The 16,655-nt window shown below is 48.3% G+C and overlaps 2 protein-coding genes across 3 annotated transcripts; both read right to left on the bottom strand.

Annotated features, from left to right (window-relative positions):
- Positions 1–29: 29 nt before the first annotated feature.
- tmub1 (transmembrane and ubiquitin-like domain containing 1) lies at positions 30–3,231 on the bottom strand. Of its 2 annotated transcripts, none has more exons than XM_076973642.1 (3): positions 3,078–3,231; positions 1,244–1,799; positions 30–892 (listed from the first exon to the last, which is right to left on the bottom strand). In XM_076973642.1, exons 2-3 carry the CDS (start codon positions 1,753–1,755, stop codon positions 541–543), a joined length of 864 nt encoding a protein of 287 aa, XP_076829757.1. In that variant the 5' UTR covers positions 1,756–1,799; positions 3,078–3,231; the 3' UTR covers positions 30–540. The 2 variants fall into 2 exon arrangements, with proteins under 2 accessions (XP_076829757.1, XP_076829758.1); XM_076973643.1 differs by lacking the exon at positions 3,078–3,231 and adding an exon at positions 2,608–2,858.
- Positions 3,232–4,027: 796 nt separating this feature from the next.
- On the bottom strand, positions 4,028–13,748 carry fastk (Fas-activated serine/threonine kinase). Its single transcript, XM_076973639.1, has 10 exons — positions 13,078–13,748; positions 11,377–12,181; positions 10,481–10,948; positions 10,198–10,346; positions 9,855–10,071; positions 8,443–8,602; positions 7,416–7,507; positions 6,620–7,265; positions 5,962–6,076; positions 4,028–5,875 (listed from the first exon to the last, which is right to left on the bottom strand). The coding sequence occupies exons 2-10, from the start codon at positions 12,137–12,139 to the stop codon at positions 5,789–5,791; spliced, it is 2,697 nt and encodes an 898-aa protein (XP_076829754.1). The 5' UTR covers positions 12,140–12,181; positions 13,078–13,748; the 3' UTR covers positions 4,028–5,788.
- Between the last annotated feature and the right edge of the window lie 2,907 nt (positions 13,749–16,655).

Raw genomic sequence — 16,655 nt, 5'->3', positions numbered from 1 at the left:
TTCATTCCAAAAATGACATAACTCAGTAATAAATAAAAGAATGATTTAATAGATTATTTCTTTGTTTCAAAAGCCTTTTTTACATGAAGTACTTCAAGAGTCCCAACATATAACAGCAGTGCTGTCTGCTCTACTTTACAGGTGTGAGACAGACAAATCTGGCTGAAGCTCGAACATAGTCATGTGACTATCCAACAATGACCCATCCTACAAGTAGTGCCTGCTACACACAGACAGCCTGCTGACCCCCAAACGAGAGAAGTATTAGCACAGGCACCATGAGTATCTCTAAACCTTAAAAAACTAAATATAGTTTTCTGTCTGTGACGAGCATAAACTTGCAGATGCAAGATGAAAAAAATATGAAGGGAGGGAGACAATGCTCTGAAAACACATCCTTCAGAGAGCACCCTCTGTCCAGAGAACCGAGACGCAGCACACACCGCCTCTGGTGCACGACAGTACGTGTGAGTGCCAAATCTGTGTGTGGATGTGGGCGGGTGCATGTGTGTGTGTGTGTATCGCCAGGCCACACCCCCCTCAGCGCCGGTACACTCCGAACGCAACAAAACTGAAGAAAACGGTGATGCCCACGAGGGACGCCGTGGCAGGAGCAGTGAAGAACTGGCGATACTGGAACTGGAAGTACCAGAGCACGGAGAGCATGAGCACGAACAGAGGCACCATGAGGCTGCCCACGTTCAGGGCCACGTGCACCTGGTCCGCGGCGTGAGCGCCTGGGGCTCCGCCCCGCGCCGCACGCTGGGACAGGTGGCAGTGCAGGACACAGTTGTCGGCCAGGTTGAGGGAGGCCAGCGTCTGGGCGTCGTCCTGGAGCAGCTGGCCCTGATAGATCAGCCGCACCTGATGCTCCTGACCAGCAAAATAGGTTCTGCAGACACACACACACATACACACGGACATCAGTGGAGAGCCAAGACAGCATCCAAAGCATTTTCAGGGTCATCTGAATGGCAAATATGAAACGTTTATGAATATGTACTTCACATCTGAGAAGACCTTGCACTGCTAACAGATCATAAATAGCAAGGAGAAAATGCCTCCACAGTAAAGACAAATACACTGCAGTGAACATGACATAAAAACTCCTACTTATGGAAGGAAAACTACTAAGGTTTATGCCTTAAATTTTGAAAGTGACAGCCATGTCTGTCATAGCCATGAAATTAATAGTCAAGTAACCAAGGGAATTAGGACTGAACTTATCTTGTTTTAGTATTACCTTTTAATGTAACCAATGGTATCATCAGGTTTGACCTGCGCTACTCGCTCTGTGTCATTGAGGAACTTCAGCCTCAACACCATGGTTCTCGCCGTGTCACTGGGAGCTTCACCGGAAGAGGACACTTGAGTTTCATGTGAGGAACTGGCCGTTGGCTGCGTGGTAAGTGACGGACCCGCTCTCCCTCTGTGTCGCAGACAGCTGTCCCCTGGCAGGTCCGTATCCCCACCTCTGTCCCCGCCTCCTTCTTCACTGCTGCTGCCCTCAGCTCCTCCTCCAGCTCCACCCTCAGCCTTGCTTTCTCCCAATCCATGAGATGGCGCAGTGATGTCACCAGGTGGGAGGGCCTCCTGGCTCTCAGTGTCTGAAGAGGGGGCAGGGCCTGGTGAGAGGAAGTGCTCAGGGGGCTCAGAGGTGTGTGTGGAGGCCCAGGCCAGCACCAGCAGCACCAGAACCAGCACCACTCCGAAGAGCAGCGTGACCTCATCGCCCACACCCTCTATCAGAGCCATCCCGGCCTGCTGGGACTGGACTAAGGCAACTTCAAACTAGGCACCTACAGCACAGAGACAAGGTGATCATTCGTATTATCACACACTAAGCAGGTTTACTAAGTTCTATATATAGGGTTTAAAGACTCAAAGATTTGTTTAAGACTCCCCCAAAATAATTTCAGATGTCAAGTTTATCCCAACAGATGGAACTGAGGCAGTAGGTATGGGACCTGTGTTTTCTGTACAGTTAAGTTACACTCAGCTCAAGCTGGTGAGAAGCAGCTCATCACTAACTGTACAGTTACACAGATGAGGTGCATGTATGGGGTTCAACACCCCCCACCCCCGATATTTAAACTCAGCACCTTCACACCATCAATATTAGTTTCTCATTTCTGCACAGGGCTGTACTTAACATCAGCGATTCCAGTTAATATTGTTAATAAATTCTATAAAGTAATGTAAGGTGGATTTGCCTACCGCATGTACACTTTTGGAATCTAAGAAACTCAGCTATTAATGTTATGCTTTCAATCTTGACAAAATGTTAGAATATCAATTGGCTTGATGTCCTGCAGTTTCAGGAAGCTAGCCACCACGAAATTGATTTGTTGTTGAGTGATTATTTAAATATTGCACTTGTGACATCGATAGCTAAAACGGCCACATAATGGTACCGATCATCAAACGTCCAGCGAACATCCCATGTAGGACGTGGTGTATTGTACAGTTTCCCCTATACTGTCTCAAGTTACTCAACCCTATGGACAGAAACTTTAACAAGCTGCCTACACAATCATCATTCGTACAGGTAATGATGAAACCAGATCTGAATTTGCTCATGTCTTATGGGACAGCTGGCTAGCTTACCAAGCTAACGTCGACTAACCGGGCCAGCGAGCAGGAAGCGCCGCCTCTGAGACGGGCTAACGGGCTAGCTTAGCCGCCTAGCAGCCCGGGTCGTCACATCACCGAGTCGACGCCATACAAACAACTTGGTTTCGATTAAACACTAAAGGTAAAAGTGAACTAGGCTGTCTGGTTCGGTCCTGGTTAATTCGGTGTCTTTGACAGTTTGACGGTTGAATGTCACACCGCCAGCCGCAGCTAAACGGGTTAAAGGGCCGTTGGGCTGTGAACGGCCGCGCGAGCGCGAGCGCGCGAGCTACACTTCAAAACACCGCCGAGCTGTGGGTTCAAGATAGCTTCAGTCGACACATGCGATTATTACAAACGAATAAGTCAATGTGTTTATATATGTATGTGTGTGTATATACATATAGATGCTACAACTATATAAAAGTGTAGGAAATGTACAGCAGCTACGGGGGGAAACTTACTGTAGACGCATCACACCCCATGATGGTACATGGCTGATTTACTCCGCTCGACTGTCGGACGTATTTCCTGATCGCTCGCGGACGGACTGGGCGCGATGACGTCAAACCACTTCCGGTGAGAGCCGCGTCGGTCTGAACCATGTTCACGTCACTGGGTCTGAAACCGAATCTAATAGGGGGGTTGTGTCTCCGATTTTATGTCTTGTATGTCTAGGTGTGCACTTAAACCTGCATATTTATGAAATATTACAAAACGACTATTTTATGCCATTTCTGCGAAGAATGTAAGTTTGTCTAAATCCAAATAATTCCGTAAAGTCGTATTTTTATTCATGTTTTAGTTCCAGCTCTTATACAAAAGCATTGTTGCCTCTGTCTGACACAGGTGCACCTCACAACGGACTGTGTCACGGAGCTGTCACTTCCATATGATCCATCCACAATAAATACATCGTACGTTCTCCTGTAGGCTTGACGGACCCTATAATGGTCGAAATCGAAAAAAATAGGACTCAATCCTCCCTGGCAGACCCAGGTACGAAGGTAAACAGCGTTTCAGGGGTAGAACCCCCATCATGGATGGCTGAATGGTCATCATTAGCAGCGTGCCCATGAATGACAGCACACAAAACACACAGCGCTGGAAAAAAGACTCCAACACGTATGCTTTCTAATTTTTTAATAATGATTTTATATAGACATTTTAATATGTATATATAAACAGATTTCCATCAATTTCCCACCTCCACCCCAGCAGACATCCATTCTCTTACATTCAAAGGACCACCTGCCATAATAAATAATCTCTCTCAAAAAAGAGCAAAGCAAACGCACACAGCGACAGCACCACAATCTTTCTTTCACACACACCCACCACAGCCCTCACACACACCCACCACTGCCCTATCGTATCCACTTTTGCCAAAATGTGCACAAAACCATAACAATCCCCCCTGAAAATACTTTTCCCCTTTATATATGTTAAAATTTCAAGACAAACTTACTTTTTTTTTTTACACAAATGGTAATTGATCTGTCTTAGAAATCCATTTCCAAATCTTTGTTCTCCCACTAAGGCTCTGACTTAGTTTTGGACCAGACACGCTGTTCTTTAAAACGCAGCTCTGATGTAATGGGGCACAGCCACGGTAACATGCTCAGCAGGAATCGGACAACACAAAAATGACTCAGCTGGGAGCATTGCTTTGCATTCCTTTAAATGATAAAGTACATACATCATTCTGAGAAAATAAAATAGAGATATTATACCCAACTCTCTATACATGTATCATAATCCTCTCAAATTCTTTTCACTACTGTCACTCTGTGGGACTCTTCCAAGTTGGACAGGTTTTGTAAGTTAACATTAAGCGGTCATATCCTGACCTACTGTTTAGGGTCACACCACTGGTGTCAGCAGACCCTCACCAAGTGTCTAGGGTCACACCGCTGGTGTCAGCAGACCCTCACCCAGTGTCTAGGGTCACACCGCTGGTGTCAGCAGACCCTCACCCAGTGTCTAGGGTCACACCACTGGTGTCAGCAGACCCTCACCCAGTGTCTAGGATCACACCACTGGTGTCAGCAGACCCTCACCCAGTGTCTAGGGTCACACCACTGGTGTCAGCAGGTTCTAGGTTCCATGGTGGCATCTGAAATACAGAAACAACTTTGCATCTGCAGATTTACACACTGCACCTGTAGTTTGGATATTCCATAAACGTCTGCCACAAACAGGGTGAAGTTAGTTTCTCTTAGTGTAGTCCCCTGAATTGTTTAAAACACTAATGAGACCATCAACATGTGAGACAGGACCTCCACAGATGTAGTGACTGGGACAATAAGAGACCTCACCATGCCTAACCCTGGATAGCCAATCAAAAACAGCAAATATACCAACAATCCAGACAAAATCTAAAATGGTATGAGAAGCAGACGAGGGCGTAGCCTCCCTGTGCGGAGTAACATGCTCTCAAATGCATCGTCTTCCAACAACGTATGTAAGCCCAAGAGGAAACTCGAGCTTCCCAAGGTGCAGAGCAGCCATTCGTCCTGAAGAGCTCTGCCGTACATCCAGGACAGGAGTTTGGTCCAGGAAGTGCTGAAGTCAAAGGGTCAAAGGGCAGACAGGCATTTTCACCACTTCCCCACCTATAAGGCTTTGCTCAATATACAGTAAAGATATGGCAACAAATCAAAATAAAATCCTTGCTAATACATGTATCAATGCAGGGGCACTGATGCTTCTTTGATGTATTTGGCTATGTTTAACTACCACTGTTAACATTGGATGGTGACATCTTGTTTATTCTCCCTAAATTTATGGTGTAATGAGAACTGTGTGTGGCCAGTTCAGAAGCTGCACAGTAAACACCAGTAAAGGCAGCAGCTGAGCATCTGAACACGCGGTGGCAGGAGCCTCTAAGCAGAAGGTCCTGGGATCTTCACACACAGTGTAGATTTTGCTGAATGATCAGTTCCTCTGCACGTCAGGGACTGACATTCCCACCCACTGGGTTAGTGTTACTGTGAACTGTCCTAAAAACTAGGGAGTGCTCATGTCTTCTACACCCCACACACCAGACTCTCCTCAAAACAGCAAAACCGCATGAAACTGAACGTTGCACATGCTTGCAAGCACACACAGAGACACACACACACACACAGACACACACACACACACACAGACACACAGCTTGACGTTTCCACTGTCATAACGGAACTTCCAGGAGCTTGTTGTGGAGATACTGCTTCACTTCCTCGATTCCATTCAACTTCTCCAGCTCCAGATAGGGTAACTGAACACAGAAACACTCACACTCAGTGTACTGAACACACTCACACTGAACAAGCGCATCTCCCAAAATTGCATCATGCTGCTCACCTGCAGGATGACATAACCCAGCAGCTGCAGGTGTCGGTCCCGCATGGTCCTAGAGCCCACCAGCACATCGGAGTTGTGGCAGTAGTGCCACCTATCATTCACGGACATGATCACCCTGCACAGGGAGGAGGACGTGTACGTGTTAGGAGCGCCTCACACAGCCCTGCATTAATGGGCCAGCTCCGGCAGTGCTGGGATATTTACACTCAAATGAACAACTTTATTCAAAAGGACTGTATTTTGTATATGCATATTATATAGTATATGAAAATTATAAAATATCTGAACTGGTTCATGTCCACTGTGTCTTGCTGATGGCTAGTGTCTTGCAGGACAGGACTTGTAGTCAGAGGTAAGTGAACATCACTGTTGTTGCTGTCAGTTTGCTCAGTCAAACTGCTCGTTAAAACTCTACGGGACAGTCAGTCCATTGAGCTTGTTAATGCTCGACAGGACAGTCAGCAGAAAACTAATGTAAATCGATGCTGAATAAGGGCGAGACATTCTTCAGCTTGGTGAAAGCATTCAGAACCAGTTATACACACACATAATACACTCATCAGCCTGAGAGTTTCACCCCTGTGAGCACTGGGCTTACGGTACACGCGAGTCATTTCTAACTCATTACCGTAACAAGCGTATCGAGCATCAGACTGACCTCTTCACGTGCTCCCCGCCAGCTCTGTCCATCTCGGGGGGGTCAGAGGAGTGCAGCCGGACCACGCCGCCCTCCCCAGTCTCGTACGTCACCCCTTCGTAAAAGGGCACGATCTCGCAGTCCGGCCCGGGGTCTGCCCTCGCCGCAACGGACACGCATCCACCCTCATCCTCCAGGATCTTCCCGATGGAGAACTGGAAGAGGGAGTCGTGGGCGGAGGTGGCCCCGACCGCCGCGGCCCCTCCCTGCGCCAGGCAGTCCGACGGGCTGCTCAGCGTGGAGCTGTCCTGGCTCTCCAGGGAGTGCTCCTTGGCCAGCGGCGCGTAGTAATCCGAGGCGGCGTAGTAGGCGCTGTAGTCCAGTGCTGCTCCGTCAGCACCCGCCCTCTGCGCGGAGGGTGCCGCGGGACACATGTGCGGAGGCAGGAAGGCGGAGTCGTCTCCGGCCTGCTGGCTGGCCGCCTCCTCCAGGGGCGGAGAGAAGGGAGAGAAGGTCTGGAAGTCGGATGTGAGCGCTGCAACCGAGCTGTCCGGCGATTTGGGGTTCGGGGCGGCGGACGGGGGGGCGTCCACCCTCAGAGGCACCGCCGGCACTCCCGCACGGACGGGGAGGACGCGGCCCGCACCGTCCAGCCACAGCAGGAAATCTGGGGGAGGGCAAAGTGTGCGTTAAAGATATCAGAGGCACAACAACATGCACCGAGCAGCTGTAACACTGCACTACACACACACATGGACTGTGTGTGTGTGTGTGCACAAATATTTCATCATCAAGGGGTCAAAAAGGCTCTCTGGACCTGTGTAATATCCTGGAGCAAGAACTTCATCCTGCTTGTAACCGTGTTCCCCCACCAATTGGCGCAAGGCTTCTGCCACCAGTCCTTTGTAACTACAACACAAAACACAGTCGGAGCTGCACAGAGCCTCACAGACACAGAGATGAATTTCCCAACACAGGTGGGAGGACTCGCAAAAAAATTGTTTTTTTCATTGAAGAATAAGAATAACGTGAAGAATAACGTGTTATATGCTGCTATTACTCTGTAGATATTTTAGACTACGAGTGGCAGTAGAATTTGCTCTATAATTATCTCATTCATGATCATTAAACTTCACTTACTGTCAGAAAGACCAGCGCATGTTTGGCATTTCTTGGTAGGATTAGTTCTGAGAAAATTACAATTCCGCTAAACTACTTTATTTGCTCCATATAATTTCCATCATCAGTATCCTCACTCTCAGGGCGGATTGAATGGCTTCTCCCGCCACACAGTGCTGACCAATCCCATGTGTGCCTGTCAGCGTGGGCGGAGCTGTGGGCGTGAGTCTCCTCACTTCACTCTTGCCTGTGTCCCTCTACTCTTTCCTTTAAAATGTCAGTACTTATCTCCTGCCCCTGGACGTCACCCCTGGAGGTGATACGGGTGGTCCAGCACTGCTCTCCCAGCAGGTCATGGCAGGAGCAGAAAGCATTGAGCAGGTACAGGGCTTTCAAGCACTTATGGTCAAAAACAACTTCTGTCAAAGGTCTAAAGGACGTTCATAAAACGTGGGATACTGCCTCCAACTAGACACCCAAAATAAATCAATCAAAATGTATTTATATAGCACTTTTTACAACAGTTGTTGTCACAAAGCAGCTTTACAAGCGAGTTTTATCTACCAAGTGAGTGTTGTAAATGAAGTTCTCATGAGAGCATTTGCTAGTTTTTAGCCATTTACCATCCATATGTGGTTACCCAGGCAGTGGACCGGGTCATTTGGTCCACGATAATTCTGGACATGTGTGCAGAAGCTCCGCCCACCTCTGCAGGTGCCACTCACCTGTACTTGCGGTTCACCTCATCGGCGGTGAGGGCGTGGTCAAACATCAGCACTTTATGCGTGTCCTGCAGTCGGGGTCCCGCGTAGTCCCGGTGCTCCAGCTCCACGGCGGCATCCAGAAGGGACAGATAACGGCGCACGATCAGCGCGTACGGGCTGTCTGCACGACACGGACACAACGAAACCAGCTGACGATCAGCGCGTACGGGCTGTCTGCACGACACGGACACAACGAAACCAGCTGACGATCAGCGCGTACGGGCCGTCTGCACGACACGGACACAACGCAACCAGCACACTGCTGCGGTCTGGTGTCTTAACTTCAGTCAACCTAACTTCACATCGCATTATATTATTCCATTATCTGACCCATTATTATCTATTTAACACATCTGTAGTGTGCGTTCGATGCCCATAGACACAAATCCTGAAGCAAATTATTGTTTTTCAAAAAAGCACAGAAAACACCGATGATGGATGTTTCTTCATCTCACCAGGGACCTCAGGGCTCAAGCTGAAACCCACATGCCTAAAGTTTCACGGAAGACAAAACTCAAAACTATTTTCTGTCCTGCTCTGAGATGGTGGAACGATCTTCCACTTACTGCTCTGACTGCAGAGTCTCTTACCATCTTCAAACATAGACTGAAGACTCATCTGTTTGTTGAGTACTTAAATGACTAATAACACTACAGATAACACTTGTCCTTGTTCTTAAATTGTATGTCTGTCTGTCTATGCACTTCGTGGTAGAAGATTAACTAGTATTTAAGTGAGCCTGTTTTAATCTAAATACTAGGTACTGGCATTGATTCCTGTAGTTTAGTAGTAGTCTGGTTCAAAGGTATCTGGCCTGTCTGTGCAAACATAGGATGAATTCTGTCAACAGATGCAAAACACTTTGTTAGTCACTCTGGATAAAAGCGTCTGCTAAATGCCCTAAATGTGAATGTGTTTAAGCAGGCAGAAAACTGTCCTAGTGCTTGAGCAGGGGTCACCAACCTTTTTGACACTGGAAGTGTGCGAGTGTCAATTGCTAAGCGGGAAGACCGCTAGCAACCGCGGACAATTTATAATAAAAAACAAACGATGCAGCGCTTTGGTGCATGGCACTATAGTGAGCTAATTTTAAAACAAGCCCGCGGGCGACTCGTGATGTCCTCGTGGGCGACATGGTGCCCGTGGGCACCACGTTGGTGACCCCTGTGCTAGAGGAACACGGCCTAGTCCTAGTGGAACACAGCCGCACACATCAGCACCTCTACAAGCAGTGCACAGGTGTACAAGTCATATTAAAAACAATCTGCAAACTGTACAGCACCAGCCTATTACAATAAGTGCAGTGATTAGCCCAGTTGAGGTGTGGTTCCTGGGCTTGGCGCTGGGGGGCGCTGGAGAGACGAGGGACTCACTGGTGACGTTGCTGATGAAGGAGGGGGAGAAGACCCTGTGCAGCACCAGGCTTGGGAAGTGGCCCAGCTGGAAGAGAGACATGAGGATGTTCACGGTGGCCAACGGAGAGCTCAGGGCCTTCAGCTCCAGCACCATCTCCAGCTTGGAGAAGAACTGGGTGTCGTTCGCAGGCCTGTAGCTCATACGGCTGAAGGGGAACACAAGCTTCTGGATGACCTGCGCAGCAAAACACCACCAGAGACGCCCTCGTCAGGCCAGGCTTGGTAGGACACCCTAGGTGCCCTTTCACCACACAGCCATCGTCTGTTTCTCACCCACCCTGACGCAGGTGTTGGGCGTTACCTTGCTGTCTAGGTACTCGCCCTTACGGACGAGGAAGTCCGCGATGGTGTCGAGCAGCCTGGTCTCACGCAGGCGGTGCCGGGCGATGTATTTGGCGATAAGGGCCATCGTGTACGGGGTGATGCTCTCCACCTTCTTCGGAAGCTCCTCTGGGAGACAAAGCCAGACACACGTTCAAAACTACCACCTTAAAGGCGAACAAGACCTCATGAATGCCAACCAAGCTGCAAACCAAAGTTCCCCTGCACACCACGCCTAAGCCTGGTTGGTGTGGTGAACTCACCCGCCAGGCTGCTCACAAACTTCTCCTGCCGGTTCTGGTAGAAGAGGTGCGAGCTGAAGATGAGCTCCAGGCTCTTGTTGCTGGCCTCGCGCGCGCACACCGCCAGCATCTCGTCCAGCAGCGCCATCTCGTGGTCGCGCACGCAGCTGACGCTGGCCAGCGTGTGCTTGGCCAGACGCAGGATCCTACGGCTGATGACCAGCTGCTCGGCCAGCGTGCCCTCGGCCCCGCGCCAGCGCCCACGGTAGTACGACAGCAGGAGGAAGAGCGTCTGCGGGTGGCGCTCTCGCTCGATGTTCTTCTCCAGCGCGGCCAGGCAGGACTCGATGAGCGGGTGCTGCTGACCGGAGGGGTGGAGCTTCATGCAGCTGCTGAACACCATGGAGACGTCCTTCTGGTTGAAGTGCGCCAGCCGGCCCTGGGACTCCGCCTCCAGCACCTGCACCACGCGGGACTCGCTGGGCAGCCCTGACGAGACACGTGTACAGCACAGCTGAGACTTTCAGCTCATATACGGGACTCAATTTTCACAACCTCTTTTCCTTACATTCTGAATAAAGTTTTGCAAACATGTCACATATTAATCAAAATTGCTGCTAATAAAAGGGTTATTCTTTACTGTAGTATTGCCATTGTCAAAACAGAAATGTCTGGTTCAGATCAGAACAATACCTTGAGTGCTCTTCCTAATGAATTCATGCAGATAAATTTAACCAGATCTATTAATCCAGATTTACCTGGAGCATGATGTGACCACAAAAGAAAAAGTACAAATTTATTATTATAATATTGTAAAAAATGCTCAAAGGTATTTTTCTTGTTAATATCAAATAGTGATAGTAAAAATGGGGCGTGGGGAACTCCAGACAAACACTCTCCAAACCGCGCAGGCTTACCAAGCGTAGCCGCAGCATACAGACAGTTCACAATGCTGAAGTTGTCGAACTTGGAGCAGTCGCTAACGATGGCATCACAGAGCGTCTGGAAGTCCGGGAGCTCCAGGATCGAGCGAGAAGCGCCGTCACCCAAGCCAGCGGGGGGAGCGGGCAGGACTCCATCGCCGGGCCCTGCTCCGCTCCCCACGGCCCCTACCCCGGACCCCGGCACAAGTCCTCCGGCCTGCTGGAGAACCAGCAGCTGGCCGATCTTCTGCAGGGCGATGGGGTAGTGGTTGTGCGAGATCTTGCCCGGGTTCTGGGTGACCCAGCGGAGCACCTCATCCACGCTGTGTGAGCGGTCGATCAGCCGTTTCATCGTGAAGAAGGTGTCATAGCTCATCTTCTCGTGGATGAAGTTCCACGTCTTCTTCTTGCCATGGTGCAAATGGGCATGAGCCTGATAGTGTGGTGGGGGCAGGTGGGCATGTTGCTGGGGGAGAGTGTGGTAGTGGGGCCGCTGGACCTCCAAACGCCCCTGGTAGGGTGGGGGGTAGCTCGGGGGCAGGGGCAGGTGAGCGGGGTGGGGGTGGTGATGGTTCTCCAGCAAGGGCTGCCCCCCGATCACGCCCACGCGCCGGCCCGACTTGCTTCCACCGCCGTACAAGCGTGCAGCGTACATGCTATCCAGAGCGGCAGGAGCCAGGAGGCAGGACAACTGGGGAGGGAAGGACAATCTTCCACAGGTCAGGAGGCCCAGGCGGGAGGGCAGGAGCCCCTGCATGGCACACGGGGTGGACGCACACTCAGGCTCAGGGCTATACACCTGCAGACAGAAATACTGAGCGTTATAGCAACATCCATGTTTATAGTTTACACAATTACCACACATGACAAATCATCTTGCAATTCTTAAATAATGTGGAAGACAAAGTTCACAACCGCTTGGTTTTCAAAGTTGACACACAGCCTATTGATATACAACACAGGGAATACTAATCATAGCTCCACTAATGGGTAAGTGCAGATGTAGCTGAGGCTGTAAATTCACTCATGCTGAACATTCACGAGATGTCCATGCTGAGGGACAACTCACTTACACACCTGACACATAAACCAACACAACTCACTTACACACACGACACACAAACCAACACAACTCACTTACACACACGACACACAAACCAACACAACTCACTTACACACATGACACACAAACCAACACAATTCTTTGGCATCACTGTAGAAAACAAACACTCAAGCTTGTGACTGTGACTTTTAAGAGCATGGAATTTGAGCTAGGTAAACATACCAATCAATACCCTTTCAGACCTTGAGAGAAACACAGCCACACCGGTGAGCAATCTTACATAAGGCTCTACACACTTCACAACACCACATCCAAAACCCACAGTGCTACGTGCAGGTAAAGTGGTCACGGTGAATTAGACTGCATGGATCCTTAGTCTATATTTTGACTCTACTACATCAAATCGAGAGTAGTTATGAAACATCTTAAAGGGAAAACCCATATATATGCAGTTGCATGGACATGTGTTTCTGTTCCATTATAACTTTGTAAGCTGGGTAGGTAATGTAGTGAGGGGGTTTGTAGAACCGCCACCACCGTTCAACGCAGACATATGTAGGTCGCAGTAGCGCCGGTTCGTGGTCCAACACCAGCCTGGTCCTTGTTCTCCAGAAATCAGAAGTTTTACTTACATGTTTAACTTAAAGGAAGGCGGACGGATGCCGAGGGCGCTTCCGATCATCCGTGTCGTGTGATGACATTGGCGGTGTAGGAGAAGCTACGACGGGCGGGCAGCTCCAAACCCACCACGACCCGAAACAGCAGCCTCGCTCAAGAACTTCACAACAACCTCATGAGTTCATCTCCGACTGGACAGTTTATGCCACCCGAAACACCCCGAGGCCCCACACAGGCACGGATCACCAGTATTACAGGGCGATGAGACGCGCCGCTGGGCTCCCACAGTCGTGGGGCGGTTCGGACGGGCGGGTCCAGACACACGCACCCTGGAGGAAGACTCACAGCCAGGTACGTGAGGAGAAACACAGTGTCGGACCTCCACCGAGGGGCTGCCGGGTCAGCTGCAGCAGCCCAGCGAACATGGCCTCTGCGACGGGGCTGGTCCGGTTCGGTTCGGCTCACGCTGAGCAGACGGACGCGCAGGAAACGCCTATAACGACCCGGCCGGTACCGCCAACTCACAAGAACAGTCTTCACTCTCCACAAAGTACGAGCCCGACATGCGAGTCGTAATATCAGAGCCAAGGCCTCTTGCTACGGTCTCCTTGCAGGTTGGCAGGACTCGTCCGCCGCCCCGGTCTCCGCCATGTTCCCGGAAGTCAACAGAGACACACCGGAAACACGTGTTTAGAGACGGGCACGAACTCCTGTTTGTTATTTGTTTTCTTCGGGGTATTTAAACATATTTTAGCGTTTGTGATTTTTTAAACGCTTTAACGTTAGTGTGAACAATCTGAACAAGGTACAGATTCGTTGATTTGTCAGTGCTAGATATCAGTCCATGTTGCTACGTGCTATTAAAAGGTTGTTTTAGTCCAGCTTACATAATGTCTCTGTATTTCTAAGAACTACTTTGAGCAGAAACCCTGTTTATTAGGTATTTACAATAGGGATCAAATCTAAAAAGAAACTAGAGAACGTCTGGTCACAAGGCTTTCTCCATGATGAAAACAGTAACACGAACCCATGAAATAACAGTCTAAGAATTTGAGATTTTATACAGCTTATTTTTTTTAATAAACAGGTGAAATTGTTGATGTGGATATCATTACCCCAAAATACATTATGATTTTAACAGTCCAATGCTGTTTTGTATAAAAAAATGTAATAGTCCTTTAGACGTCATCAGGGTTCATAAGCAGGATTATGAAAATGAAATAAGTGTTCAGCCCTCAGTGTTCTGTAACTGGCACCAGGAGGTTCACAACACACGGGTGTCACGAAAGAGTTACCAAGATTAATGATAATACATCTAGTTATAGAAGAAAGAAGATGTGTCTTAACACAACTGGGTAAGAATAATAAAACATGTATGATTGGGGTTCTTATCAGGAGAGGAGGTCCAGTGGACTGGATGCAGAGTAATAGAGAGAGAGAGAGAGAGAGAGAGAGAGAGAGAGAGAGAGAGAGAGAGAGAGAGAGAGAAGTTCTAATAAAGGGGCAGACACAGTAAAAGGAGTGAACTGAACTGACTCACAGACAGTAAATTCCCTCACACGTTCTTCTAGTGCTGCTAGTGGTCTGGATGTTAGTGATGCACCGCAAAAGCAAAAATTGCTTTTGAAGTTGCTGCCACACTCCAGAAATGTTTAAAACTTCATCTGTCCTGCATATGACCTCATACAGATCTAATTTTCCCTGTTTTATTTTCTCCACATGGCTGCCCGCCTACCCGTGGAACACTGAGATGAAGAGAGATGAGCCTTTCCTGAGATCCATCCTGGGCCAACCACCTCCTGCCTAACCAGATATGATGAAGGATCAACCCATTGCCCTGACTAACCAGTGTGGATGAAGGATAAACCCACTGCCCTGGACCCTCTCCGAATTCTCCTCTGCTATGACATGATCAACATGGTTGATGTTAGTCATCCTGCTATGACTAACACCAACCATCAAGATGTTTAGGACTGAACAGGAATTACATAAAGAACTCATGTATACACACAAAGATGGAATTTATTTATCCCTCACATGTTTTCTTCGTTTTTCTCTCTTAACATTGTTGTCATGGTGACCGGTGTCCAGAGGAGGATGGGTTCCCCCCCTGAGTCTTGGTTCCTCTCAAGGTTTCTTCCTCATGCTCTTAGGGAGTTTTTCCTTGTCACTGTTGCCCTTGGCTTGCTCACTGGGGGGCTTGGACTCGGACATTTGTAAAGCTGCTTTGTAACAACTGTTGTAAAAAGCGCTATTTAAATACATTTTGATTGATTGATCACATTCCTTTGGGTGTGGTTCAATATGTGTGTGTTCATCTGTCTCACCTGTGTCTCGTCTTGTCAACGTCATGCGGTTCACTTGGGTCTTGTTTATTTATATACATGTGTGTTGATGTCGTGACCGTTGCTCATCTTTGTTGAGTTTACCTCATGTTTAGTCTCACTCCATTATGTGCTAAGTGTTCTTTGTGTGCTAAGCGCTAACTGTGCAGCAGTATTTAAATAAAGCTAAATTGAATGTACACTCGTCTCAGTGTCCTGTCTTTCTCCCCCGCGTCACATACAATGTAGTGCAATCCGCCGATAATGATTGAACACAAAAACACTTTTTAAATTTGTACAATTATTTATTCATTTATTTTTGAAAAACATGTCAGGTTCAGTTTGAACCCCTTTTTTTCAGAAGTGAACTTTGCATTTATTTGGATTCAGCTGAGTGTGAATTCATCACTGGGACATTTGTTATTCATCAATGGAGGCAAAAGTGTGCGCACCTCCAGGTAAGAAATAAATACATTTCCTACTGCGATACTCTTCTCTCTGAAATAAGAACCGTTGTTATTAACATTAGTGCATAAATTCACTTTATATATTTAGTCAGTGACTTAACTGCTGTGATATGTAAACACACAGTAGTGTGGGTCCTGTATGTGATATGTAAACACACAGTAGTGTGGTCCTGTATGTGATATGTAAACACACAATAGTGTGGGTCCTGTATGTGATATGTGTACTTACCTTACGTGCTTCATTCTTCTTTACACAGTCAACAAATTCGTGTCCATCCTCTTGTCGACACACAATACAATCAATTCTGGGCTGTTAAAACCAGAATGTTTATTTCTAACAGAAACACACACCTCAAGTTTTTATATTAGCAAATAAATTACACAAATAATATGTGAATAGACATTGCAAAATTAGTGTAGGACAGGGGTGCCCACAGTTTTCAGCTTGCGAGCTACTTATAAGATGACCAAGTCAGAAAGATCTACCGGGGTGGCGGCGAACGTAATTTGTTGAGCGGGGGGGGGGGGGGGGGTGGCGAACGTAATGAACGTGAATGTCAATCAAAATACAACCGTCAGTGCAGATGTGCGATTCATCTACTACTATTTTATGTGACGCGATCTACGCACATTCCTTCGCGATCGACCGACACTTCCTTCGCGATCGACCGGTCGATCGCGATCGACGTAATGAGCACCCCTGGTGTAGGATATGAGCTAAAACTCCACCCTTCCAGCCTGCCTTTAAAAGCACTCGCCCTGTCTTTAAAAGCACTCAACCTGTCTTTAAAAAGCACTCTT

This window comes from Brachyhypopomus gauderio, chromosome 14, assembly GCF_052324685.1.
Source record: "Brachyhypopomus gauderio isolate BG-103 chromosome 14, BGAUD_0.2, whole genome shotgun sequence".
Classification (NCBI taxonomy): Eukaryota; Metazoa; Chordata; class Actinopteri; order Gymnotiformes; family Hypopomidae; genus Brachyhypopomus; species Brachyhypopomus gauderio.
Note: the sequence above shows the minus strand (reverse complement) of the source record. Positions and strands in the feature narration are given on the sequence as shown.

Bases quoted from the DNA above. Each gene is read 5' to 3' on its own strand.
- tmub1 (XM_076973642.1), bottom strand. From the start codon at position 1,755: ATGGCTCTGATAGAGGGTGTGGGCGATGAGGTCACGCTGCTCTTCGGA. The intron at 893-1,243 runs GTAATACTAAAA...GTGTGTCTGCAG, and splicing joins ACCATTGGTTACATTAAAAG to AACCTATTTTGCTGGTCAGG.
- fastk (XM_076973639.1), bottom strand. From the start codon at position 12,139: ATGCAGGGGCTCCTGCCCTCCCGCCTGGGCCTCCTGACCTGTGGAAGA. The intron at 10,949-11,376 runs GTAAGCCTGCGC...GTGTCTCGTCAG, and splicing joins GTATGCTGCGGCTACGCTTG to GGCTGCCCAGCGAGTCCCGC. The intron at 5,876-5,961 runs GTGAGCAGCATG...TTCTGTGTTCAG, and splicing joins TGGGTTATGTCATCCTGCAG to TTACCCTATCTGGAGCTGGA.